General features: G+C 53.7%; 3 protein-coding genes across 7 annotated transcripts in view; 2 read left to right on the top strand and 1 right to left on the bottom strand.

Moving 5' to 3' along the window:
• Window positions 1–90: 90 nt before the first annotated feature.
• Window positions 91–4,287, top strand: DNAJC14 (DnaJ heat shock protein family (Hsp40) member C14). Of its 2 annotated transcripts, none has more exons than XM_069806356.1 (7): window positions 91–185; window positions 679–1,924; window positions 2,004–2,110; window positions 2,187–2,306; window positions 2,410–2,570; window positions 2,671–2,773; window positions 2,898–4,287. In XM_069806356.1, exons 2-7 carry the CDS (start codon window positions 734–736, stop codon window positions 3,124–3,126), a joined length of 1,911 nt encoding a protein of 636 aa, XP_069662457.1. In that variant the 5' UTR covers window positions 91–185; window positions 679–733; the 3' UTR covers window positions 3,127–4,287. The 2 variants fall into 2 exon arrangements, with proteins under 2 accessions (XP_069662457.1, XP_069662456.1); XM_069806355.1 differs by lacking the exon at window positions 91–185 and adding an exon at window positions 343–447.
• A 76-nt stretch (window positions 4,288–4,363) lies between these two features.
• On the bottom strand, window positions 4,364–6,431 carry ORMDL2 (ORMDL sphingolipid biosynthesis regulator 2). The gene is made up of 4 exons (XM_069806422.1): window positions 6,342–6,431; window positions 5,565–5,739; window positions 5,136–5,287; window positions 4,364–4,876 (listed from the first exon to the last, which is right to left on the bottom strand). The coding sequence occupies exons 2-4, from the start codon at window positions 5,736–5,738 to the stop codon at window positions 4,741–4,743; spliced, it is 462 nt and encodes a 153-aa protein (XP_069662523.1). The 5' UTR covers window position 5,739; window positions 6,342–6,431; the 3' UTR covers window positions 4,364–4,740.
• Window positions 6,432–6,518: 87 nt separating this feature from the next.
• SARNP (SAP domain containing ribonucleoprotein) overlaps window positions 6,519–26,452 on the top strand; it is a 32,102-nt gene continuing 12,168 nt past the window's right edge. For 2 of the 4 annotated variants that reach the window (XR_011328675.1, XM_069806416.1), the window contains exons 1-9: window positions 6,521–6,680; window positions 7,212–7,311; window positions 7,601–7,647; window positions 8,764–8,831; window positions 10,245–10,296; window positions 13,126–13,199; window positions 13,892–13,920; window positions 14,510–14,535; window positions 15,806–15,874. Coding sequence is in view for 3 of the 4 variants with exons in the window: in XM_069806416.1 (XP_069662517.1) it covers window positions 6,645–6,680; window positions 7,212–7,311; window positions 7,601–7,647; window positions 8,764–8,831; window positions 10,245–10,296; window positions 13,126–13,199; window positions 13,892–13,920; window positions 14,510–14,535; window positions 15,806–15,874 (501 nt within the window). In the remaining variant the exon portion in view is untranslated. Of the gene's footprint in view, window positions 6,681–7,211; window positions 7,312–7,600; window positions 7,648–8,763; window positions 8,832–10,244; window positions 10,297–13,125; window positions 13,200–13,891; window positions 13,921–14,509; window positions 14,536–15,805; window positions 15,875–26,452 lie in introns of all 4 variants that reach the window. The other 2 variants (XM_069806417.1, XM_069806418.1) reach the window with 2 other exon arrangements.

The raw sequence follows: 26,452 nt of genomic DNA, 5'->3' as shown, positions 1-26,452 counted from the left end.
CGGGACCGGGAGCGGGGCCGGGGCCGGGGCCAGGGGTGGGGGGGGGCGGCGGCGGGGCCGGATCGCTGCTGCGGGGGCCGGGAGGGGACCCACGCGGGGCCGGGACCCCCGTGGGTGACGCCGCGGCCCCCAGCGGGCCCCTCCGCCGGGACAGAGGCGCTTTGTGCGCGGGGCCACGTGACGGGGTCAGCGCAGGACGCCCGGTTCTCCCCCCCAACCCCCCCCGGGGCGGCCAAAGGGTTAACGGGGAGGGAGTGGGGAGGGGGGGCTCTGCCCCTTTAAGGGGCGGGGCGCGGGGAATGACGTTCCCGCGCTAGGCCCCGCCTACCCGGAAGTGGGAGGCGGTGGCGGCGGGCGGGCGGGCGGAAGGCGGAAGTGAGGCGAGCGAGGAAACTCCGGGGGGGGGCGGGAGGCGGCGGCGACCCCCCCCCCGCCGGCACCGGCACCGTGAGTCTCCGCCTCCCCGGGCTCCCCGACAGCCCCGGGGCCGGGGCCGGAGGGGGGCAGCGGTCGAGCTGCGCTTCAAAGAGTCCCCGGGGCGGTGGGGGGGGGCCGTGGGCAGCCGGGGCCGGGCCGGGGGTCGGCGGGGCGCGGTCCGGAGGGATCCCCGGGGTTTGGGGTTTTGGGGGGGGAGAATGGGGGTCTCCGGGGCCGCGCTGACCCCGATCTCATTCGCAGGGCCCGGCGATATGGCCGTCACCTAGGCCCGGCGGGGACCAGCGGGGCCGGCGGGATGGAGCAGCCCCGGTACCGGGGAGACCCCGCCGGGGATGGCGAAGGGGGCGGCCGCCCGGCGGAGGACAGCGCTGCCTGGAACGGGAGCTGCGGCCGGCCACCGGTCACCATCCCAGAGGACAACGACGACGACCACGACCTGCCCTTCCTGAGCCCCGAGGGTCCCCGGTGCTCCTGCCGCTGCCGGGGGGAACCGGCCGCCCCCCCCAACCCCGCGGCCGAGCGGCAGGACGGATCCTGCAGCCTCACCTGCCGTAACCGGGCCGCCGCTGGCCCGGTGCTGCCGCCGGCCCGTGGGCAGGAAGATGGTGAGGAGGACGAAGCCGGCGAGGACGGCGCGGGGAAGGGGAGCCGGAGGACACGGAGGCGTCAGAGGCATCGCTCGACCCCCAAGGAGAAGGAGGACGGCGGACGGCGTGAGGGCGGTGCGGGCAAGCGGCACCGACCATCACGGAAGAGGAGCCGCGGGGACGGGACCGAGGCGCCGGCAGAGGAACCGGCCGGCTACCAGGGTCTGCTGGCAGCGGCGCTGGCCCAGGCGCGCAGGCTGGGCGCGGAGGCCGGCGGATGGCTGCTCTGCTCCTGCTGCCGCCTCGGCGGCCACGACCTGGGCTCGGCACAGGCCAGCGTACGGAACTGGGGCCGGCGGGTGGGCCAGCAGGCCCGGAGCGGCTCCCTGAGGGTGGCCCGGTGGCTACGGGCCGGCACGGGGTTCTTCCTCTGCCTGCTCTGGATGCTCTGCGCGCTCCTCGTCCTCCTCCTCGTGCTGCTCCTGGGCAGCTTGCGGCTCTGCTGGCGCGTGGGTGCCGGCGCGCTCGTTGCCGGCGCGGATCAGCTGGGCAGGAGCCAGCGGGTGGCCCGGTTCCTCACGCTTTTGGACGCAGCCGTGTTCCGTAGGACGTGGGGGCTCCTCGGGGAGAGCCGGATGTGCCGGCACCTCTGGGACTGGCTGCAGAGACGGCGAGCTCCCCCCTGGGCGCCCGGGGCGGGTCGGACAGGGGGACTGGGGGATGCGGCGTCTGTTGGCGACGGGGGGGCTCCCGCCGCCAGCTGCGCGGAGGAGGTGAGCCGCTTGCTGGCCATGGCAGAGGTGCCCGAGGAGGAGCTGAACCCCTTCCAGGTGCTGGGCGTGGAGGCGACGGCGTCGGACGCCGAGCTGAAGAAAGCCTATCGCCGGCTGGCGGTGCTGGTGCGTGGGTGGGCAGGGGGTGTCCGTCCCCCCCCTACCCTGAGACACGGCACTGGCTGAGCTTTTCCGCTTTTTCCAGGTCCACCCGGACAAGAACGAGCACCCGAGGGCAGAGGCAGCGTTCAAGGTGCTGCGAGCGGCCTGGGACATGGTCAGCAGCCCGGAGAGGAGGAAGGAGTACGAGATGTGAGTGGGCGATGCTGGGGAATGGGGAGGGTTTGGGGGTGCCGGGGCTGACCCCCTTTCTCCCCACTACCCCCAGCAAGCGGATGGCGGAGAGTGAGCTGACGAGGTCCATGAGCGAGTTCCTGAGCCGGCTGCAGGACGACCTGAAGGAAGCCATGAACACCATGATGTGCAGCAAGTGCCAGGGGAAGCACAAGTAAGTCTCGAAGCCCCGGTGGCGTGGTGCCGGCGTGCCTGCAGGGTCCCAAAGTTGGGGGTTGGGGGGGGAGAGGGGTTGGAAATGCCCGCTGTCTCCGCAGGAGGTTTGAGATGGACCGAGACCCCCTCAGTGCCCGCTACTGTGCCGAGTGTGGCGGGCTGCACCCTGCCGAGGAGGGTGACTTCTGGGCCGAATCCAGCCTGCTGGGGCTGAAGATCACCTACTTCGCCATGATGGACGGGAAAATCTACGACATCACGGGTGGGTGCCGCTTTCCGGAATCCCCGGATGGAGGGTGTGCCGCCGGCTCGTTGCCCCTTCGCCGGGGCGGTGTGACCGGCGGCTGCATGTCTTTCGGCAGAGTGGGCCGGCTGCCAGCGCGTGGGGATCAACCCGGACACCCACCGCGTCCCCTACCACATCTCCTTTGGCTCGAGGAGCTCCGGGCCGGGCGGGCGGCAGAGGTGATGGGAAAGGGGCCTGACCCCCATCCTGGGGAAGGGGGGAGACATGGGATGACGGGGGGGGGGGGGGGCTCCGAGCTTAGGCGAGTCCCCCCCCCCCGAACACCCGCTTTACCCCCTGCAGGAGTGCCTCCAAGGGCAGCCCCACCTCAGCTGCCGACCTGCAGGAATTCTTCACCCGCGTCTTTCAGGGGAGCTCAGGACCGATGCCCGGGGGGCCCTTCCCGCCACCCCCCACACCCCCGGGGGCTGCAGCCCCCCCCGGGGTTCCCCCCAGGGCCGAGGGTGCCGTCCCCAAGGGCGACGCGAAGCACAAGAGGCGGAAGAAGGTGCGTCGGCCGTTGCAGCGCTGAGCGGCGCCAGGCAGACGGCACTGTGCTGGGCACGAAAAGGGCTCTTTCCAATAAAAAAAATCTATTTTTCTTTTTTTTTTTTAAAAAAAAAAAAAAAAAGTCCTCTCTATATTTAAAAGTAACCAGGGAGTTTGTGGGCTGACGTGGCCAACGCGTGCTGGAGGAGCTGTGCGTTGGAGCCAGCCATACCAAAGAGCCCGGTGGGGCACGGGGCAGGAAGGCGGGGGCCGGGACGGACAGACAAACAGACAGACCGGCCGCCGGATCTCTTCAGGGTTATTGTAAACGTTCAGGTGACGCTCCGGAGGGAAGGGAGCTGCAGCCGGGTCCCTTCCTCTCCGCGCTGGTGCTGGGGTGGGGGAGCTGCCACGCAGGAGAGCCCCCCTCCCGGCTCATTCAGCTGCAGGGGGCTGTTGGAGGGGCCCCCCCAAGCCCCCTGCCCCAGCTGCGCCTTGTCTCGAGCCTCTGCCAGCATACTTTGCATATTTTTTTTTTTAAGCAGCTCATTACTTTTTGCTCGTACAGATCTATTTATTACCGCGTGCATCCTCTTTCTATTAATACATCCGCATACGTTAGCTGTGCTCCTCCTCCTCCTCCTCGTGGGCGCTGCCCAGCCGGGACCCCAGTGTCACGGCCTGCCCCCCCTCCCCCCCCCATGCCAGTTTTGCTTTTCCTGCCTCCACTTTGCTTGAGGGACCCTCGTCCCCCTCCCTCAGCGCCGGGGACAGAGAGCAGCTTATTATTTTTTTACAAAAAGCAAAGTCCAGAGGCAGGAGCTGGTTCCGCGCTGCCACCAATATCTTGAGTTGTATCGCGAACAGTTTTTGCCAAGAGACATATGAGTGTCCGGCACCTCACCAAGCGTTTGGCGTTTCCCAGCTCTCCAAACCGTGGGCTGGGCAGTGGCATGGCAGCTGCGCCGGTCCTTAGCAGGGAGTAACAGCCCTTGGGGGCTGTGCGAGGCTCTTGGCGACCGGAGCCGGGTGCTCAGGGGGAGCTGGCCACCCCCCCAGCCGAGCTGAAACACCCTGAGAAACGCTGCTGCAGGCCACGATTGCTTTTCGCTAACCTTTTTGTACTCCCAGAGCAGCTGGGTTTTAAATGGTAGTGTACCTTTTTCTTATCACTTTTGTTAAATTAAAAGTACAGTTTGAAGAAGACTGGCTGGTCTGTGCGGGGAGAGGTGGGAGGGAGCTGTGAGCCGGGGCTGGTCCCACTGCGAGGAGGCCGCTCCTGTCGCTGAATTTCTTTATTGTGGTGGAAATCTATAAAACATGAGGATGAGGGAGGTGTAGGTGGGCGACTCTTCCCACTAGTCAGCAGTTCTCCCCTCGTAAGTGCTTTCTGCAGGGTTACACGGAGGTTAGCTTGAAGGAAACACGCACGTGATGCAACTGCTCGCTCTGTACCACTCAGCTGCGCTTCTCGCTTCACCGAAGAGATAAAGGTCCTAGCGAGGAGCTTCTCTGAGATGGAGGAACCTGGCTAAAACCCTGGCTAAAAGCTAGAGCAGTCCCTGCCCTGCGCCCAGCCCTCCTCACCCCTGCTCTCTAGCTGGTGCCTCGCACCGCTCCTGCGTCCCCTCTCTGTCCCCCGGCTTCACTGGAAGCCTCAGTACTTGTTGATGCCAAAGACCCGCACGCCGTGGAACTGGGGCAGCTTGGGCAGAAGGACGCTGAGCAGGGAGGCTGTGTTGACGACAAAGTGCACAGGGTCGTATTTGGTGTAGAAGCTGGTGAGGAGGTACCTGGGGGAGACAGGGAGACCCTGGGTGAGCTCTGTGTCGCTCCCACCCTCCCCACTGCCAGCACTGGGGGGATTTCCCCCCAGGTGCCTTGCTGGCGTTCCCTGCACAAAACAGCGCCTCACAGCTGGGGAACCCTCTAGCCCCAGGACCCGTTAGTGCCAGGGCGGCTGTGCCGACAGAAGCCCGATGGTCCCACCGCGTGCCTTAAACACCCTCCTGAGCCCCCCTGCGCTCTCCTGCCTGGTTCAGCAATACTCACAGCACTACCGGGGAGACGCTGAGGAACTTGCGTGACGAGGTGCACTGCGTCCCGTAGTCTATCTGCTCCCAGTGTGTGAGGAGGCGATCCTTGCCCTGGTCCGGGGTCTCAAAGGGGGTCCCCTTCACTGTGTGCAGCAGCAAGTACATGACCTGCAGTTTTCAAGGGGGGAGGAGATGTAAAGCCAGCCGGGGACAGTCTGCTGCTGGGACAGAAATGCACTTTGTGCCCTCTCACAGCAGTTTCCCATGCTAACGACCTTTCATCAGCTGCATCTCCCCCTGCAACGCCAAGCCCCCAGCCTTTCCCTCAGTGCCCAGCAGGAACCAGGGGCTTCCTTATAGCCGGGGGACATGGAACCATACCTGGCGAACACCAGCCTACATGCTTTCCAGCCCTGGGAGAAGAGCGAGCCAAATTTTGACTAACCAGGTTGTGTATGACATTGGTGAGTGTCCAGACCACAGGAACGCTGAAGAATGGGATGCTGAGGAGAACGACGTGGAGGACTCCCACAGAGATCACATACGCCAGCCAGATCCCCCGGCTGTTCATCACCCGCGTGTTGGGGTTCACCTCGCTGTGCGCCACGCCGACGTTCATCCTGGAGCAGACAAACGGAGGCTTCCAGAGGTCTCCTCAGAGAGGTTTTCCCAAATCTCTGCAATTCCCAACCCAGTCAGGGCTCTTGGTGTAGCCCCACATCCACGGTCTTCCTGCAGCACCTCTCAACCCGGCCTTCCCATGTGCTTAACCCCAACACACCGCTGATGCCAGCTCCCTAATTAGCAACTCTGCACCTCAGCCTTAAGGCCAGCAACACAAGGGTAAGGAGAAAAGGAAGGAGCTCACCCCAGCCACCAGAAACGCTGGGAACTGAGGAAGAACCACCCCATAACGGGGCTCCCCTCTCCCCCACGCTCAGCCTGTGCTGCTTCCCCACCGGACAAGTAGACAAAATGCCTGCTCTCCTCCCCGAGAGCCTGACTCCTCGGCCCTAAGGCACGCGTGGGGCCGGAAAACGACCGCAGATCCCTCCCCAGGGCCTGGTACACCTGCTCCCGCCTCAGTGCCCGGTCCTGCCGCCATGGCCTCGCAGCCCCCCGGCCCCTCACAGCCCCCCCCGTTCTCCCCCAGCCCCCCAGCCCAGCTCCCCCGGCCCCTCACAGACCCCTCCCGGTCCCGGTCCCGGTCCCACCGACGCACCCGGCAGCTCCGCGGCCGTTGCCAGGTCCCTGCCCGCCCCTGGGGCTCGTCTCCAGGAAGTCCGCACGCCCGGTGAGGTCACTCCCCCCCTCTCATTGGCCGCTCGTCCCGTCGCTCAGCGTCTCCCCGCCCCCCAAGCGCCGGCAGGCCAATAGTGGAAGGGGAGTGGCGGGGGAGGCCCGGCCAGTCGTGAGAAGCGGTGTTGGGAAGTGGTTTGAAATCGCCGGTTGAGGAAGGGCGGCGCCGATTGGGTGATGGGCGGTCAACGGGGCGGGGACGGCAACGGGCTGAGGGGGCGACAAGATGGCGGCGGAGACTGTGGAGCTCCATAAGCTGAAGGTACCGGCCGAGCGGCCTACGGAGCTCGGGGAGGAGCGGGGGTCGAGGCCTGTCCCGGCCCAGGCAGCTGTGGGCCCCGGGCTCCCGCCGGCCTGGCGCCCCCCCCCCCCCGGTGTCCCGGGAGGGTCCCCCACCTCCGGCGGTCACCCCTCCTGCCCGGGTCCTTCTCAGTCTCTCCTAGCAGCCGCTCTCTCGCCGCTGCCCGCCCAGGGGAGGTGGTGGCGGTGGCGTTGGGGGGGTCCCTGGGGAAGCCCCTGCCCTCCGGGGCACCGCCGGCGTTCTCCGGTTGCCCGGCCCGGCCCGTGACAGGCGGCGGGGAGCGATCCTCCTCCGGGGCTGAGGAGGGAACCAGCCTGTTTGGGGGAAAATCCTGGGAGTCCTGGTGTTTGACGTGAGGAGGCGGCCTTCGAGGCTCCTAAAAAAACCCCAAATCGCCTTGGCTTATATATATGCTTTTTCTAATTATAATTTTTTTTTATGTTCTTGGTGTGCTTCTGCACGCACTAACTGGAAGCTTCTTGCGTTCTGTAGTTGGCTGAACTGAAGCAGGAGTGTCTGGCTCGCGGCCTGGAAGCAAAAGGCAACAAGCAGGATCTGATCAACAGGCTCCAGGCTTACCTGGAGGAGCACGGTGGGTGCCTCGTTGAGCGGGGCGGCTTGTTAGCGGGCTTCTTCCCAAAGCCCTTACGAGCTGGGGGTTGCTCTGGGGTTATCGGTGGTGAGAGATCTCCTGGGGTTCGAGCTTTGTTTGCGTGGAACGCCAGGGTGAAGGAGAAGAGCCCTGGTCTGAGTGCTTTGCTGTAACTGCCTTTGCTTCCCACTTTCCTGAGTAAAATCCTCATAGTAGGCTTTATCTGAGAAGCCAGAGATATTACTGAAGTAATTTGATACTGCAATTTCTCTGTTGTTTTGTCCTCCAGCTGAAGAAGAAGCAAATGAAGAAGATGTCCTGGGAGAAGAAATAGAGGTAAGTCTTCTGCTGGGCAGATCGTCCTGCCGATGGCCTGTACAGGGGCTTCTGGTTTGTCTGGGAGCACGCGATCTCCCACAGGCTGCGTTCCGGTTCTGTGCCTGAGGAATGCAGCAATACCTGAGGCTGTGTCTATTTTAAAGCACCATTGTCATTCCTTGTTGGGTCTAAACCCGCTATTTTTTATGCCAAAGGCTCTATGTTGCTCTATTAGCAGGCAGAGTGTGTGGTGGGGGGTTCTGCCAGAGAGTGTGTAATCTTGGTGTGTGGCTGCCAGTTCAGAGCGGGGTCATTCTGTCCGTATTCAGCAGGATTCACACCTCATTGCCCTGTGGTTTTTGTCATGAACTGAACAGCAAATGCGATTGGAGCGTGGTGTGCTTTTAAAGAAAGTACATGTAAGAAAAAGTTGCCCAGCTGGTGCCCTGACCATGCCGGGCCCGGGCTGGGCTGGGCAGCCCATGGGAGCAAGCCTTAAAGCAGGAGAATTTGTTCCGAGGGAGGTGAGGAGATCTGACCTGGGAAAGTGCTTTCCACTTAAAACACCAGCGATAACCGATTCTTCCAACTGTCAGGCTCTTTGCTGCTTGGCAAGCCCATGCGCTGCAGGGGCAGGTGGAGGATATGGAAGATTTCTCCCCAGTTTCACAAAAAGTATTTGGCGAGAAGTGAGATGGGTCTTACCAGATTGGTGCTGGGCATTGTGCGTGAGCGCTGTGTAGTTTCGATGTTGTTTGCTGGCTCCACGTGCGGGCTGGAGACTGTCTCGCTCGAGTTATTTCTGAAGCCTTGTGAAGCCCAGACCTGGTAAGAGTTTAGACTTTGGGAAAACAAAACAAGAGTCTGTGTCTGTAACAGCTAGTGTTCAAACCCTGCCAGACTGAGGCTGTGAGCGCGTAATATTACTTCTTGCTGCAAACCTTGCCTTAGTGGGCAGAGTTAAACAAATTGTACAGAAATCTTTGGATATGTGCAGGCTGAATTATAGGTGTGTGCCTTTTAAACCAGTGAGAACCCAAAAGACTTGACAGTGTCCCTGCTGTGGTGTTTCTCTCTTGCTCAGCTGGCCGGAGTATTTATTATCTGACCTCCTCTCAACTCCTTGACTTGCAGGAAGAAGAGCCGAAGCCGGTAGAGCCACCCGTCAAAGTAGAAGAGCCTCCTGTAAAATCGCCTGATGTGTAACTATCCTTTATGAGTAGAATGAAGCAAACCCGTGGGGTGTGAGGGCTGGCAGCACAGCCCCGTTTTGGAGTTTGGGACGAAAGGGGGTTGCGGCTCGTGCGCGTTAGAGCAGAATTGTGGCCCTTGCCTGAGCCCTGTGTGATAACGTGGTGGTCTGTCTGTCTGTCTATCTGTGGGGCTGCTCTCCCCTCCGTGGCTCACAGGACGAAGTGAGCCCGAAGTGAGCCCCGGGCTTGCGGCCGGCGGGCCCGAGGTGGCTGTGTGGGCAGGAGGGGGCGTCCTGTGCCTGCCAAGCCGCGCCGGCAAGCGCCAGGTCCCAGGCAGAATTGCTTCCTGTGAAAGTGCCATTAAACCATTACTACCTTTCAGGGCATAAAATGAGAAACCTGTCCGGGAATCTGGAACAAAAGCAGTGCATTTTTCTAAATGGGAGACCTTAATGAGGCTGGCTGTGACCCACTGTTTTATGGGAGTTGTTTGGAGGAGGAGGATGCTATTTCATTTAGCCTGGGAACTTCCGAACTTTGTCTCTTCTTCTTTTGTTTTCCCCCTCGAGCCTGAGCTCTGTTTTCGGAGCATAAACTTTGGAGCACGCCCACTCCATTATATTTTCGTTCAGTCTTTTTACTGGTCCTGCTGTTGTCAGCTGCACATTGTTCAGGAAGTGTGTGTTTGAAATGGAGCCTGGGCTCGGGGTGCTGGGGCTGACCTGGGGAAAGTTGCCTGCGGCTGTCCCATGAACTAGAACAGAACAATCCTTTGTATTTGTGGGCCATAAAGGAATAAAGCTCTTTGGGGCTTGCAGTCGAGGCTTTGGGCTTCTAACAAGAGCTGAATGTTACTGTTAAGAGCCTTAAGATGGGCAGGGGGTTATTCTTGGGTGTGTAGGTCTGCGGCCTCTTGCTGTAATATCTCCCCAGCATTTTGAGATGCATCTGCAGCACCCTACTAAAATCACAGGATGTTTCTCTTGCCTTAAATGGAGTTATTCCTCCAAGCCTGTGTAGAGAATGGGTGAGAGTGTGGCTGGTTCTTGTGTCTTTTTTCAGCTTGCTTGTCATTGTTGCCAAAGGAATTTGGGAGTGCTCAAAGCACTAGTTAGGCTCACAGGAGAACCTGCGGCTGCACCTTCACTGGGCCGTGTGTTTCCTGCCCCTAATACACCCTAGACTTTGGTTAAAAGTTTCACAGGCTTCATACTTCACTTAGCATCGATATCTGGCTCTAAACTTGCCCTCATAAGGGGGATGCTGGCTTGTGTTAAAAACAGGCCGTCAGTTAAGATGGTGGTGGTGTTGCCAGAGACTAGTGGCTGGGAGGAGAACCCCGATACCTCTGCTACTGGGGCATGCTTGTGAAACTAATGAGAGCTGTTCTGACTGATTTCTCTCTTTCCCACACACTTCTAGGATTACGGAAAAGAAGGTAGTGAAAATAACATCAGAAATATCACAGATGGAGGTAAGGTTCCTTCTGCTACTTCATCCTCCGAGGTGTCGGTTTCCGTATTCACTTCATTCAAAGTCTCTTTTGTGTGTTGCTGAGATAGTGTCAGTGTTTCCATTGTAAACCTGCTTTATTTTTCCTTGATTTTATATTAATGACTGGTCGCTGGCAGTGGAGTGACCTGGCAGGGTGGTGACCTCATGACACATTTCATTTTGATGCTAGATCTTAAGGAATGTTTCTCTCAATTGTCTGTTAACGCCTCTTTCCTTGCTGCTCACTGCCGTTGCTTTCTGCCACCAACCACCATTGACCCAACCTCAATATTTCCAACTTAGCAGCGACAAGCTGAGTCATTCCTGGGGTGTCGTTCCATTGCAGACAAAGATGGACTTTGCCCCGTAGCATCCTCTGCTCTGGATCATAAAGACTGATAGACTTGAACCACCTCTGTTATGATTCTGGTGTATAAATTGTGTTTCCTGCTATTGCGAATGTGAAAAGTTCCGCTGCGGAGTTCACCAGGCCGTGGCACATCCCTGTCCCTCGTGACTTGCTGCAAGCCCGATTGCTTCAGACACGTAAAACTACGAAGCCTTGTTGAGGATATGCTTCAGGGAGTAATCAGTTGGGGAGGAACTGATATGAGCTAACAGATCATCTCATCTTTATCTTCTTTAACTTTGCCGCTTGCATTTGCTGGGCTTATTTAAAACAAACACACTTAGAAGCTGCCAATTCCTCTGGGAAAACTTTGCGAAACTTTGGGTTTCAGGAATCTGATTGTGGTTCTCTAATCCCCCCTCTTATTTTTTTACTCGTGTTCCATAAGAAAGAAATCACTATGAAAACATGATTCTTGTCTCCCTGCTGTTCACCACTACTTTAGAGATCTAATCTTCTGTTTGGGACACGATCATTTCCACAGCAACCAGGGTGATGTCGCAAGCAGAGGATTATGACCTCAGTGAGGGAGTTATGAGGAGAAACATAGTACCTGATGTGAGCTGGAACTGTTGCTGAAGGAGCAATGTCCCCCATGATGTGGGGGTGCCCTTGGCTGTAGCTGGTTAAAGAGCTCATTAAGCAAACTTGCTGAAGTTATACTCTTGCCCTTTGTTTTTCTCCAAATTCTGACAAACCTGTTCCCAGGAAATCCACTTTTTTTTTTTGACTGAGAGTGAATCAGGTCTCAGCAAAATTATGTTGTAGATGGTTTTTGAAGATAGGAATTATTTTCCCATACAATGCATAATTGAACACTGGAGTCTGTTAATGTGGGCTGTTACAGATGCTAGAAATGCAGATGAGTTCAAAAAACAAGGAGACAAATTCCTAGGAAGGGCGACAACCATCAGGGATAAACGAATGCAAATGTGAGCACAGCCTGAAATTCAGTCAGTCGTTTGCTGTGGATTACTTGAGTCTGGGAGGGTGTAAAGGAGGCAGACTACCTGTCTGACTGTAATAGTCACCTTTGGGGGGGTACTGGGGTAGTGGAACCTTTGCTCTGATCTGGCATGGCTTGGCTGTAGTTGAGAGTCCTTTCAGAAGCTGCCTCTTCCGGTATTTCTTTTGATATTCTTCAGTGTCAGAAAGAATAAGGAAATATGCTTTGACCCGAGTGGTACATTTTTTCTGTCTTTATTGTTTCTACTTAGTTGAGTAAAAGTTCCTCAGTACTGACACCATTAGGAGTGGTGTTCCTAATCCATCTTTTCTAAACATTTATGTTTTGATGCACATGTTTATTACGCTCCTCACTGTGCTTTTGGCTAAAGTAAATGTTTCCATTAAAATAATATCTGTTTCTCTAACCTTTAAAACACCAAACACGTTTTTGGGCCCTTGTGTAATAATAAAATGTTAAATATTTCCCTTAAGCTTTTAAGGGATTTAACACTCGTAGGTGCAAACGCTTGCGCTTCTGATGTTTCCAAGCTTTTCCGTGCCCAGGGCAGTGTGCTCCAAGCCAGGCGAGCCTTGCCTGCAGCAAGGGCAGCAGGCCGAGTCCTTTCTACGTAGCTAAACTTCGTGTTGAATTGCACTGCTAATGGCAAACTCTGTTTGCAAGGCTGAGCCAACTTCATGAATAGTGTCGGCCTCTTGTGAAAAGGCTTGTGCCAAATAAATAAGTTCCCTGAAAACAAACACCCCCCCATCCCCTTTTCTAGCATATTTCTTTGGCCTTTTGCTTAGGGGGGAAGAAAAGGAAATCTTGTTTGCCTCTCTTCTTGCAAATCAGCCGAAGCCGGTTGTGCCTACTGCTTGCTTCCTGCCTCCAGGAGGGAAGTCAGGGCAGTTCCCTTTGTAGTCCCTGCCAGGAGCACTGCTCCTTTCCCTCTGGCACAAGGGCTTCCCTGGGCGAGGTGTGCGGCACGCCAGCCTCCAGCACAGTTGCAGCCTTGTATTATCTTAAAATAGTCGCCTGTCTCTGTCAGCTCCCTGGTCCCATTCTCTTTTTGCACGTCTCCTTTCCTAGGAACGCTCTCTGAGCAGCAGAGTAATGGCATACCTTTTTTATGAGTTTTTTTTATTAGGCCTGTGTTTATCAGAACCATGAGAGCACCTTTTGGTCAAGCGTATGTCCTGGAGGCTGCGGGGTGGCTTCTTGGATGGCACAAGCCAAGGGAAGGTGCCTGCAGCAGCTCTCCCTTTACCTGCGGGTACAGCAGGGTGCTTTTCCCCTTTCCAGGCTGCGTGCTGCTGGTCTGGCAGGGCGCATTGGAGCGTTAGGCCACCATATGTTGAGTTTGTGTGCCTCTCTCTGTCTGCAGAACCTCCTTTCTGTACCCTTCAAATTTTTGCTTTTCCTCAGTTGGTTCCTTTCTCTCCCTCCTCCAGCGAATGCAGAAGAGGGCTGAACGCTTCAATGTGCCTGTGAGCCTGGAGAGCAAGAAGGCAGCGCGGGCGGCTCGGTGAGTCTACACTTGGAGCCTTCTCCCCTCTTCTTGCCTGAGAGAAGACCTCTCTGGACATGTCTGCCAGTGGCAGGTTGTGTTATTGTGAGGTGAACCTGGCTCTGTGCTGTGCTTGGGTGATGGGACAGCAACGCTGGGGAGGAGTCTGAAAAATGAGGTGGAGGTTGCCCCCAGCCTGAACAAACGGTGGACAGGTTTACTGGAGGGTTTGCAGACATGTGCTGTGTTACACCTGCAGGGAGGTGGTGCTCCTCATGAGGCAGAAGAGCCCCGTGCTGAATTTGGGCTGTGTCTGATTGTGGAGTGCTTGATGCATGCTTTACTGGTTGCTTGGGCTGAAATACTGGTGAAATTTGTGGCAATTCTCACAGTTATTCTGGAAAGACAGGGCAGTGAAAGGGGAAAAAGGTGAACTGCTGGTGATACAACTAGCTTTCTGGACTTTGAGGTTGGTTTTATGAAGAAAGTGGGGAATTGCTGTACTCAGAGTAAGCACAGGAGCTGCTGCAGTAATTACAGTAGCCAATAATAGCGTGTTCCAGTTAATCTTGCCCCCAAACCAGTTTTACTCAAGTACACTCATGAAAAGTATTTGAAGGAAAAGTTCACACATAAGACTTGACATGTCAGATATTGGCTGACCTTATCTTTGCCCGAGTCTCTGACTAAGCTCTGTTTACCTTCGGCAGGTTTGGTTTGGCCACAGTTTCGACTAAAGGTGAGGAGGTGAAGCAGAACCAATCCATGGAGTGACCTTGCTGCAAACACTTAATTACTCCTGGGAATAAAAATCCTGGTGGGACTACCTTTTGTTTTCACTTCTGTCCCTTTTCCTGACCATGCCCAGGAGCTCTGAGTGGGAATTGTAGAATCGGGAAGAAAAGGACACGTGTTGTTCCCTTGGTAGTTCAGACACTTTTCCCAGTATCTATTTTTTCTAAGCAGAGCTGGAAGAGAGTAGCCAGAGTTTCCTGTGGTATCCTTAAACAGAGTGCCAGACATTGTTTGGATTCATAAAATGCCAGGTTCAGTTGCCAAAGCTGTCTTAGCGAGGTGGGATGGCAGCAGTTTTGCAGGTGGAAAAGCTGATTTGAAGGTGAAAAAGAAATTGAGAGACTCATTCTGTAGTGAGCAGAGATGGAACCTGGGAAAAATGGGACAGCAGTTCTTCACTAGTCTATGGTGGGATGGGTGCAGGACTGCTTCAGGCAGTGCTATGACTTTACTGCACCTCCTTTTAGATAAGATGCTGCTCCTGATGTTTGTTCTCTTAACTGGGTTTTCTTTTTCTTGCCTCCTCATTTCAGGCCTCTCTGCAGACAGCAAGCCCACGGTAAGACATGCTTCTTGTTCTTGAGTTACTGCTGGTCAGGCCCTTAACACATGTTGTAATTTGTGGAAGGAGGTTCCTGTCTGCAGTGGTAAACTATCAAAATGGTCCAGGAACAACATATGTGGAGTGAGAGTTAATGATGTAGCCCACCTGGATGTTATGCTGGCACTGAACTTGATGGGTTCACATCCCTGTGGCTGCCTCTATGAAAGTTTTCTCAGATGAGCTGATTTTAGAATGAAATGGTGAAAGGAACAAAGATGGATATTTGGGTTTTTTTTTCATATGCCTGACTTTCATTCTCTGTTTTTGTTTGAATTGCTTGAATTATGCCTGGGGAATGGAAATAACGAATGACCTGTAGTAAATTACTCTGCTTTTAATGGCTGATGCTGCTTTGCCCATCTGAATTCCAGGTCTAAGTAGGAGGCACCAATGTGTGCAGGGCTGAGAGCTCTGTCAGATTGGGCAGCTGGTGCAGTATTTGCCTGCTCAATTGAGGATGAGTGGAACAGAGTTAAGCCATGATCTGTCACCAGGCAAGGTTCTAGGTTTTTCTCTGGTGCCAGGGGCATAAAAGATCTTGCATGAGCATCTGCGAGGCGGAATAGCACCGGGGTTCCCTCTGCAGAACTACGTACTATGGAAGGCTTGTCCCTGAAGGTCTGCGTTTGTTAGGGATAAGTGCCGTAATGGTGGCTGATGCCTCTCAGTGAAACCAGTCAGGCTGGGTGATGTGTTGGGAAGCTGCTCGGTCTGGGGACCTGATTAGATGTGACACAATAGTTTTGGAAGGGTGAGGGTACAGCAATGGCTTCTTAAACCTGTGGCAGCCAGATAGCAGTGATAACTTTTAGGAGTACTGGCAAGTTTGCCTACGAGGCTGTTTCTTTTGTTTGTGTTGACCAGACTGCTACAGCAAAGGTACCAGGTACAGCTGGCTCACAGTAACAGTCTGAAACCACCACTCCTTCAGGAGGGGGAACAGCACCTGGGGTCTTTATCCTTTGGTTGGTTTGAGGAAGCGAAGGGGCAGACTGGCAGTTTCTGGCAGCTTCGTTTGGGATGCTGGTTCTGTCTTGCAGCCCTTGGTGCTGGCAGGAGCTGTTGCTGCTGGATGGCAGTGCAGCACAGTGCCCAGAGGTGTTTTCCCTAGGGCTGAGCACTGTGCACAAGTCTGTTCCGGGAGGCAGCCTTATCTCTATCCCTGCAACTTGAGTGCTGGTGACTTTTAAAAAAAAAAAATAAATTGTTTCCTATGTCTTTGTAGGTAAACATGGATAAATTAAAGGAAAGGGCTCAAAGATTTGGGTTGAATGTCTCCTCGCTCTCCAAGAAGGTAAGGTGCCTTGGCCTCCAGGACGCTCTTTGCACCTCCAGATTAGCCTGGTGCTCCAGCTCGTAGTGTGCCGTGACCGTTCAAAGCCTTTGTGCTGCTTGAGGTTTTACATCTTGTTATTAGTGCAGCGGCATGGGCCCCGGACCCCGGGGGAGTCTTGTCAACACTGTTTCCTTCATCTTTCCTTCTGTTTGTTTTTGTGTGTGTGACTCTTGATATGGTTTTGAGAGAGTTACAACTGCTGAATGCAGGTGTTGCATTTTAAGATTGTTCATCCAAATTTTAACATGGGCAGAGACACCGTTTAGCAGGCTGTGTAATTGGTTTGTTTTCAGGCATTTGACTCGCGCTGTGTAAGTGCACATTTGTGATTGGGGTAGGAGCCAAGTCTGTAAAGACCAAGGTAATGAGCTCTCTGAAGAGAAGGCGTCCAGAGCTCCCTGGTAGGAAATAACTCTTTGAAGTACAAATGAGATGAGCTTTGTAGGGGGATGGATTTGGTCCTAAAGCTATTTATTTTTTCCAGGGGAGAAATATACACAAGCTTCTGAGCGTAACCCCTTTTCTGGTCCTCATACCTAGCAACTGATTTAGCTCTGCCTTTGCATGCTGGAGCTGACTGCGGGGTTCTGTTGGTGGGGCAGGAGATGGAGCCACGCTCTTGTTTCCAGCTGTAGGGGTGGGCTGTGCTGAAGGGTGCTGAATATGCTGGGGGGGCCTGGAGGTAAAAGTGTGCTGGAGAATGGTGTGCTTACCGGTGTGACAACCCCTTGCCTAAATGTGTTCTGGAGCAAATGGGGGAGAAGATGAATTTAGCATGTTTGGGGAAAACAGAAGAAAGGATAAATATATACTCTGAGATTAATACAACATCCTGTGCACTTCCCAAACAAAAATAGCCTTTTCCTCTTCTGGGCTGTAACGAACCTCGTGCTGCAGCACTGTTCAGAAATAGTGGCGAGTGAAAAAGAATTGTCCAGCTGTAACAGCTGGATAATGTTGGCATGGAGACCTCTCTTCTCGATGTGGAAAAGGGTGAGAGCCAGGGGAGCTTCATCTTCTCTCCGTCCCTGTGAAACAAGCCCCTCTCCTCCTCGGGGGGGATGGATTTGACCTTTTTTGCTGCCTGTTTCTCCATGTACGAGTGTTCTGCTTTATTCCACTGGCCCTGGGAATTCACTGATGTAGAAAATATCTGGCATTGGAGGTCGCTGTTCCCCCCCCTTCCCTCTCTTGTCCCTTTGGGGGTGGGGGAAGGAGGCCAGTGCATTAAAGCTGGGATATGTGGAGCTCAGGGTGAGAGGCTGCTCAAACATCATTAACCCTGTCACTAGGAGCTCCCATTTTTCAGGAGGAGTATATGCCTTGTCGGTGTTTATGGCCGTGGCCTTCCCTGGGTAGGATTGTGTGGATGCAGCTTAATAAAGCCAGGGCTTATGGAAGGGAGTGGGCTTCGTGGGTTGTGCCGTGGTGCCTATACGTCGCAAAAACCTGAAACCACCAAAGTGCGAGGCCTGAGCTCCCCAAGCCGTTCACCAGCAAATGCAGCTTGCTGTATACTAATGAACTGCTCCCTGTTGTACAGATGGAGACCTACCAGTGGGGAAAATGACTTGCCCAAGGTCAGGAGTCGGTGGCAGGGCTGGCTCTCGCCTCCAGATTGCCCAACACTGGGCTTTGTGTCCCCCACGAGCTCTGGCCGCACGCTCTGCAGAGCGGTGTCCAGCGGCAGGGCTTGCCTCGCTGCGCCGTGTCTCTCTTTTTGTTTGCTCCACCAGGAAGCCGAGTTCATGGGCTTAGAAGTGGCTTCTCCCACTGAGCGGAACACTCTCTTGCATTCCTGGGAGGAATATTATTGGTTACTTTAATTAGCTGGTAGTATTGTGCTTCCCACCTGGGTGTTCTTTATAGCTTTTCATTATGGAGGAGCCTGGCAGTTGCGAATGTTTACATGTGTCTTGGCAGGTTTTTATACCGTGCGTCGCAGCAAAAACTTTACAATAAACCATTGTCTCCACGGAGCCACACTTCATTTCCTATTCAAATTGGTTTGGGGAGGGGTAGGGACGTGGGGGGGAGAATCGTAGCTAAGGGGGATTTCAGACCTGCTGTGAGCCAGGGAGCAAATGCAGAGCTGCGTTAGTGGCTGTGAACTCATCTGTAGCTTTGAACCCCCCTTCCCCCTCTGTTAGCCCTCTGGGGTAGAAATCTTTCAAGTTTAAAATCTTCCTCTCTGCCTAAAGGGAAAGCAAGACCCTGGTCGCTGGGAGGAGAGCAGGCGAACAGAAAGGTTGGTGGTGCTGGAGCAGAAGAGGCAGGTGCTCATTTGTCTCAAGGCAGTACGGGGCCATCAAATTAATTTTTAAAATAAATCAAGCAAGCGTTTATCTCCCTGTAGCACTGACTCTCCCCTCTGAGGCCTCCTGTTAAAGCACACGTTCGCTGACCTAAAGCTACCATCCCTTGACTCCTGTTAGTTGTACTTAACCCCCCACACTTGTAAATGTTCCCTCTCTATAGCAGCTGCTCCCTGTAACACTCAAACTCTCGTCTCCCCAGGGGAGGATGTTTAGCTGCATGTTTTATATGCAGGGTTTGATGCTGCAGAGGGAGCTGCCTGCGTCGTGGCTGTGATTCAGAAGCTTTTCTCCAAGGAGGTGGTTTGCTCTTTATGTATAAAATAGCCTTGTAAGTCTCCTGCTGAGAAAGTGTTGGCACCAAATGGACAGCAAGAGCCCTTGGGATAACATAAAAGCTCTGTTTGCCACCTTTGTATTACATTATCAAATACCTTTCCCAATCCGAACAGATGACTAAAATAATTGGCTTTTATATCTCCTCTTAAACGTGGAGGTCTCAAACTGCCTTACAAACGATTAGCTGATTAACCCTCGGCTGTTCAGAGGTTGGGAGCAGAGAGGTGAAGTGACTCTGCTCCGAGGTCGCTCCAAGTCAGGAGTCCCCACTTGGAGCCCTCTTCTCCCCAGCGCGTTTCCATGAGCTGGGGGTGAAACAAAGGATTTTTGCTGCAAATCTCCATATGCGTGCCTAGCGTTCTCATCCCTCTTCAATGGGAGACTTGTCCCATCACCAGCTTGGTGATTTCTCAGAGCAGGGGGAAGTTTATGTGTCTGTTGAGAGGTGTGGTGACCTGTCTGTAGTGAGCGAGGAGTGCAGCTCCTGAGCCGTGTGTCACCTTGAATAACTTCGTTTTTCTTTGCCTGGTTGCAAGTCTTCCATTTTACAGCTGGAGCATTGTAGCCATAAGACATGTCGAGAGCCCTGCAGGCGTCCCGGGTTGGATCCTGAGCAGCAGTAGCAGCACAGGATGCTAAAGTATCCCCTTGATCAAAAGGTACTGACTATCCTGGCTAGGAAGAGTTAATGTTTTAATATGGCCACCCGTCATGATTCTAGATTAATGCTGGTTTAATTCCATTTAATGAGAATGTGTTTTACATGGAGCAGACAAGAGCTGCGCTCGCCTGAGATCAGCTGGCCAGAGCTGGCAGGCTGACTGTGTGACGTTCGTGTGGTGTTGGAGGAGAGCAGGGGTCAGTGGACCAGCAGAAAGTCTGTGTGTATACAAAATAGCTAAATGAGAGAGAGAAAACAATTGGCTTAATTGTTTGGCTTCCAGCAAGCTTATAATAACGTGCTGAGGAGGAATCCTTTTCCTGGATAATTTTTCTGCCTGCAATCTTTCCAAACACCCCCCGCCAGCCCCGGATGAGAAGCTATTAACCACCAAGGAAGCAAAGGGTGGTGGCGGGGGGAGATGTTGGCAGAGGAAAGGAAAAAGGATTCGTGGACAAGGATTGTTTCTAGCGAGCACCAGGGACGGACATGTCATGCATGGTGGCATATGCCTGCATTTTTGAGAAGTGATTGGCTTATGTGGCCAGCTTGTCGTCAAGAAATGCCTTTTGCTGTCAGTTTGAAGAGATACCTCCTGTATTGATTGAAAGGGCACGTGCCCCTGAATATTATTTTCTTTCCAAACTTCACTTTTTCTGCTTGTTGTCAGGCTTTGTGTCTTTCTGTTGCTGTCCTCTCTGCTTTCTACCCAGTCTCTGCTGTGGCAGAGTGGAGGAAAGCTGCCTCCTCTGGGTTATAACCCAGCCCCTTCTCTTTCTGTGTGCTTCATCTTAATTCCTCTTTCTCTCTCACCTTCTCTTTTACCTTCTGTAGTGCATTGTGATTAGAATATATATAAGATGGCCCTGGAAAGTGTCTTCACCACGCTGTAAATTCGTAGTGGGGTTGTATTTGTCCCGAGAAGTTGATGGCTCATCTGCGTGTTGTGTGCACATCGTTCCTCTTCAGGACCACTGCATGAGCTCTGCTTTTTGAATGGGTTTATGGAGCACTTGCCACTTCTTAAATCAGCCATGTAAAAGAAGTTTTTCTCCCTTGGAGCAGCATCACAGTGACACATGGAACGGGCAGGGTGGTGTGCCAGATGTGAAGGGTACGTCGTGATAGACCGCACGATGAATGAGAGTGCTTCTGTGGGCAGAGTCCTGGTGCCACAATTGGGACTTCTTTCCCAGTGCCTCGAAATGCCCATGACATTGTACTTTTAAATCTTAATATTTGTAGGTATTTTTAAAAAGCTGCTTTAGGTAATTTTTAAAGGATTTTCCGTCTCCCTCTGAGTTGGACTAGTGGTAACTAAGGCAGCTGGCTTTACAGAGGGAGAAGATTAAAAAATAGTCCTGGTTTAAAGACTAAAATGAAAGCAAAGCCCTCTAAAACAACCCTTGTGTTTTCACTTGTTACAGAAACTTTCCAGTAGTCCTGCAGAAAGTAGAAACTAGGTCAGATAGAAGAATGCAGCTAGAATTGCATGGGTGTGCAGAAATGAAGTTGGAAGATCCAGATACAAAATAATGCAATTAGCAAGGAGTGTGGAAGCTGGTGAGATGCGATTCTGTGAGTCCAGAAAGCCGTTAGCCCATGCTAACTATGGGAGTGCTTGGGGAAGGCTCAGCGGCAGATGACTCGAAGGAGGCTGAGCTGTTCTGTGCCTTTTTTTGCCTTAGCTGTTGCTGAGCAGGTCTGACTGCAGATAGGTAATGGTGTCTGTATTGAAAGGTAAACCTCAGCCAAAAGGTAAACGTCAGTCTTGAGGAGAGAAAGAGCGGGTTTGGGGCACTCCAGCCTTAATGCTTTTGCAGGTAAATGCTGGAGAGTTTCCAGCTGGCCCCTGTAGGATTTATAGAAGCTGAGCACTAATCCCCGAAGAACTTATTTTGTCTCTGCTGGACAGGAGCCCCGCACAGGTCGGTGTTCAGTTCTCTGTGTGCTTTAGCTGCATGCCGCAGTAACTATCAGTGTGTGCTGCCTGTCCCCTCGCTGCCTCTCCTTCCCCCAGCCCCTACGAAGTGACGTCACTATTTTCCAAGTTGAGCTGCTGAATGCAGGCCTGTTGGTTTAAGATAATGGGAAGTGACAAGGTGAAGAATAGTGCTGGCAGTCATGGACGTTTTAACACAAGGGTGCTGTAAGCGAGGCCTCTGCCACCCCTGCCCCCTCCCGGGTTGCTTGGGGAAGGGGTTTGTGTCGACCGAATCGCCAGCGCAGGCAGCATCCCTGGGTGAAGGGCAGGGCGGGTGAGATGTTTATGTTCACCCTTTTGTAATGGTGAGGGGGTTGTACTCTTGTTTTTAACACTCCTGCACCCAGAGAGCCCTCCCCGTCCCTGTCCTGGATGTGGTGAAGCTCAGCACCAGAGTGCCTCTGGACAAAGGCTGTCAGATGCTGTCGAACACAGGCTGCGTGGCATGCTGCAGACCGGCCCTGGGTCTGACCTGGGCTGCGAGATGCAGCGCAGAGCAGCCGCTGTTGGAGACATAGGCATGGGAAGGGAAGGCTCGACAGAGCCTACATGCCAGCATGTGGCTTACTGGTGTGCTTGAAAATAAGCCCAGATCTTTGTAGGGCTGTAACCCTGGGGAAAATAAGACCTGAGGTTACAAGACAAATGTAAAGGTTTAACAGACCTCAATCTTTTTCCCTTTTGTGTTTTTTGTTTAAGACAAAGCAACAGTCTCCCCACGAGGGGCACGTTGGTGGTCTTCACTGGCCCGATGCACTCTGGCCAAGGGCAATGCAACAGTCTCCTCTGGGAAGAGGGATGGATTTGTGGTTTCCAGCCCCAGTCCCTGGTGATCCAGCTGGCATGTGATGGGATTGTGCAAGGAAATTAAGGTCTTGTGTTTCCTAGAAGGCAAATAACAAGTTTTGTCTAACCAGCCTCTTCTCTTGCGAATGACTCTAGACTGGTATGCAGGGAAAAGGTATCTAGTAGAAACCTCACTGAAGCGCTAAGGAGCTGGAGGTGATGTGTGCCCGTGGACCTGAACAGCTGCAATCACTGTGTCGGGAGGAAAAGCCAGCCTCTACACCGGTGTGTTCAATGGTCACATATTGCAGGTTGCTGCGAGCCTGGCTCTTTGCAGATTGATTCCTGTGCAAGAGAGTAAAGATGAATTTGAAATGCAAGTATTGGATTGAGATGCCTTTCAAGGGGTTGTCGCCCTTTCTGGACTAGGCAGATCTTAAAAGCTTGAAATAAACTCAAGTTTCCTGCCTCCCCAGTCTCTCTGCTATTTTAGTGGCATAACGCTCATTGCTCTTCTAAATGTTGTACACTCTGCTCCTGCGAATGAGTCACACTAATAGGAAGTAGTGAAGTTAATGAGACGCAAAGCTCAGTCGTGCTGCACGAGGTATGAGGAGCCTTAGGTGTGTTGTCGCAAACTACAGGTTACGCTTTTCAGGTGGGAGCATAATTTCATGGTTTCAGGTTGACCGTGTGCCTGCAGGCATATAACTGCACAGGAACACAAGCGTAGTGCTCCCGGGAAGCCCGTCCTGTTGCCTTGGTGGGGATGCTGGTGCTTTTCTGCTGCTCCCCTAAAACTCAGTTGTGCCGGAAGGGTTCAAGTTCAGCTGTGCAGCGGGTAAGTTGCTGTGCCTGAGGGGCTGGAAGGCCTCTCGAAGCATCCCTTCTGCAGTGCCTGTGCTGTGACCCTTGGTCACCTGTGCTCTCAGCTGCTGTTATTTCCTCCCCTCTGGCATTTCCTCTCCAGCATATCCAAAATAATTTCCCTCTCTCCTGCTGCCTCAGCTACCCACGCTCTTGTAAATCTTGCCACCAGCTTCCTCCCCTTCTCAGACAGCCCAGGCAGCGGTGTGGGTCTTGTGCGTTGGCAGCGAGTAAGGTGCTGCGGCAAGTGCTGGGGTTGCAGAGCTGCCCTGTGTGTTTCTTGATTGTGTTATTTTCTCCCATCACACTGGCTGCTTTCTGGCTGCCTTATCTGTGAGCAGGCGTCACCACAACCAGGCTCTTCCCGATCTCGCCAGAACCTTTTGTGAACCCCCTTCCAGGCAGACTCTCCTGACCCTCTTGCATGTGCTCTGCTGGGGATTTTTGTTCCTTACCTGTCAGGGCTTTCCTGAATTTTCAGTTCTGGACCTTCTGACTTTGCACTTTACCAGGGGCTTTACAAGGCCTTGGTTTTCACCTCCCCATGAATAAGCTCCAGATCAGGCAAAGGTGGAGCTGCCCTTTTCTATGGTCAGTGCTTAAGTGACTGTGGTTTTGGTGCCATGGGAATTCGGGGTGTGAATGAGCTTGTCATGAAGGTTTTGGGCTGTAGGAAAGAGTAGAGGGAGGTGCTGTGCAGAGCCAGCCCCTCCGGGGGCTGGAGCCTGTGTGCCCACCCTAGGATGGGGTAAGGTACCCAGAGCCTGCCCTTGGCTCTCCTACGCACGGACCCATCTCAAGGGTTGGTGGTGGGATCTGTATGCTGTGTCACTGTCATTGTCTTTGTACTGGAAACTCCTGTGGTTGGGCACATGAGAACATCTTATGACCTTCTACAGCTGATAAGACTGTGGCTTTCGTTATCTTTTCAGTGCTTACTGGGTATCACGGGATGTTTTCTCTAGCCTTTGCCTAGGTGGGATGAAAAAACAGCAGCTGAAGAAACCCATAACTTTGTTTCCAATAGAAATGTCAACTTGGCGTCCAGCTGCCCTCCAAAAGGGCCGGAGGGTCTTCTGCTGGGCTGCAGGGTGTCTGCCAGGGCAGCACCATCATGGCTCAGCTAACCGAGTCCCAAAACTGCGGTTACGTGTTCGCCACAGTCCTATCGCAAAGGAAGAAAGCTGTTGTGAAACAAACAAACTAGAAGTGACTGTGTGGCTTAGTGCTATGCTGTTGCTCCTGTCTGCTGCTGGCTTCAGCTCCTGAAGCTATTTGGTGTTTACCATTATTCCTTCGGAAGCGCTTCCCCCTCCGCCCCAACCCTTTACGCGCACTTACACACACCCACGATGTCATTTTAAAAATAAATGACGAGAGCGCTGTGCGGGGTCAGGGGGACTCCTGCTCGCGCATTGATCCCGGCGCTGCCTGAAAGGGCTCCGCATCCTGGACAAACCTTCGGGGAGTGGCGAAGGGCTCGTTCCCGGGGGGACAATGCTGGGGGGGACTCTCTGACCTCCCTCTGCCCAGTCATCTGGTTCTTCATTGGTCCCCGCTGTGAAACAGAACTTCGCTTTTGTCTGTAACACAAATACATCTTTTCCCCACCCCCCCTTTCCCCCTCTATTATGATTCAATCAATGATGTCATTATGTCCCATTCAGGGGCTCTTGAACCATTTGGCTGCAGGAATTTGGAGGAGCGGCAGGGGAAGAATGGCAGACCCGGCTCTCGCTCCCTGCCTTCCAGAGCCTATTCGAGTCTCAACCAGAGAAACAAAGTCAGGTTTCTCCGTAACCCCTCTTCACTGCAGAGGACAAAAGTGAAAACAGCCCCCCAAGAACACCCTGTGAAATGCACAGAGGGGTGCGTGTGCTGTGCACATGTGGAGGGGGACTGCGAGGAATGTGTGGGTGAACCAAACTGTGCACAGCTCTGCGGAGGATCACCTCCTTTCTATTTAATACTTTTAATTAAGATAACTTAAGCAGCTCTTTCTGTTCTTGGAAGACTTGATGGTTTCACATCCCCTGGCAGCACTGGGCTCTGCGGTGATGTTGCACCAAGTCTGTGGCTTTTGAGGGGGACTTTGAGCTTCCTCTTCATGGCCATGCATGCAGTGCTGACAGCTTTGTAGGAGCATTAGTAAAATCTCTGTAAAGGCAAGTGATCCGTGGTCTTAGCCCCTAAAAATTTTCCTAGTCTTACTAATTAGGCGATGGAAGGCCTCACTTTTTCAGAAAACCCTCTCCAATTCAGTTATCAGATAGCAGAGCTGATCTTCCCCAGCTCTGCACTTTCTGGAAGGTCCTTTAGGGCACGGATGGGTGCAGGGTTGGGGAGCGCTGAACTCATGGGGGCTTAGAGACTCTTGAATGTAGATCCAGGACCATCTTGAATACCTTTTCTACCGAAGCATCTGTGAGTGGGTGCCCCGTGGAGATGCTGCTGGTGCATGGCTGGGTGTGTCCCAGGCCTGGCTTTGTCAGAACATGTGGATTTAGGTTTTCTGATGTTTTAACTGCAGATGTGTAATGTGCTTTTGTAGGTTGGACCATTAGGCGTCTGGGCTCATCCTGCAGGGCCGAAAGAAGCATCTTTAAAAACCTGGTCTTATAATAGCAACATTTGGGATGGAACAGCTTAATTCCCTGGGTAATTTAGTGGCTAATATACTTTTCCCCATGCTCTGGCCATTCTTATTATTTAAAAGGCATAAAAGCGAGTGAGGGGTTGTTTGTACTGGAGATATGGCCGGGAGAGGAGGAGTCCCTGTAGATGGGACTGTTCCTGCTCTGGCACACAGCTGGCCAGCGGAGGCTTGCTGACACATGAGCTGCCATCCTGGAGGAATAAATGCACAGGTTTAACAATTATTAGGGTTTAGTTAGTCAAATATTTGCAGAGCAGTAGCTCTTTTGCTAGATCTCCCTTCAAGCTCTGCTAGGATCTCAAGCTTTTAGTGATATTGGAGAAACCGAATGAAGTGACCATAAAAGATCAAACATAAAGTATTTTCTGAGTGTTTTACCCATCGCCTTTTATCTCTTCTGGTTGAAAGAGGCCTGAAGACTTTTATGTGTGGAAGTGATGAGCATCCACACAGATCCTGACTAGAGGTGCTGGGCTGTGTGTGGATGAAGGCTGTCAGCCTGCGTGTTTCCTCTCTCCGTCTGCTGCTCAGACATCTGTTGTTTGGTTTTTCCGTGGTACCTTGCTGGTTGGAGACAGCCCTGGGTGCTCTTGGATGCCAGCTCTTTCTGTAGTGCAGTTCCTGTTTGCTGGGATAGGGCAGCTAACTTCTTGAGTTTGGTTCCCTGTCCAAAATCTAATCAAATGACCCTCTACACCAGGTCCTCCCTCCGCAGGATTTTGTCTTTGCCTTTCTGCTGGAAGGTGGGGCTGTGTTGCTCATCCCTGCCACTGCTGCACACGAGGAGGATCGTCTGTGGGGTGAGGCTGGGAAACCAAGTGTCCAGCCTAGAAGTCAAACATGGACCGTCCCCTGGCATTGCCTGGGTGAAGGGCTGGGCTGTTGGTGCAGGGACATGTGGGGTCCAGGCATGCCCTCCGCTCAGGAC

The sequence above is a fragment of the Haliaeetus albicilla genome, chromosome 18 (assembly GCF_947461875.1).
Source record: "Haliaeetus albicilla chromosome 18, bHalAlb1.1, whole genome shotgun sequence".
Lineage (NCBI taxonomy): Eukaryota > Metazoa > Chordata > Aves > Accipitriformes > Accipitridae > Haliaeetus > Haliaeetus albicilla.
This window is presented reverse-complemented; position numbering and strand designations above follow the sequence as displayed.

What these genes read in the sequence shown, in the direction of transcription:
- DNAJC14 (XM_069806356.1), top strand. Translation starts at nt 734, where the DNA reads ATGGAGCAGCCCCGGTACCGGGGAGACCCCGCCGGGGATGGCGAAGGG. An exon ending in ATCGCCGGCTGGCGGTGCTG is followed by an intron (nt 1,925 to 2,003) that starts GTGCGTGGGTGG and finishes CGCTTTTTCCAG; the next exon opens with GTCCACCCGGACAAGAACGA. An exon ending in AGGAGGAAGGAGTACGAGAT is followed by an intron (nt 2,111 to 2,186) that starts GTGAGTGGGCGA and finishes CACTACCCCCAG; the next exon opens with CAAGCGGATGGCGGAGAGTG.
- ORMDL2 (XM_069806422.1), bottom strand. Translation starts at nt 5,738, where the DNA reads ATGAACGTCGGCGTGGCGCACAGCGAGGTGAACCCCAACACGCGGGTG. An exon ending in CCAATGTCATACACAACCTG is followed by an intron (nt 5,288 to 5,564) that starts GTTAGTCAAAAT and finishes TGAAAACTGCAG; the next exon opens with GTCATGTACTTGCTGCTGCA. An exon ending in AGCGTCTCCCCGGTAGTGCT is followed by an intron (nt 4,877 to 5,135) that starts GTGAGTATTGCT and finishes TGTCTCCCCCAG; the next exon opens with GTACCTCCTCACCAGCTTCT.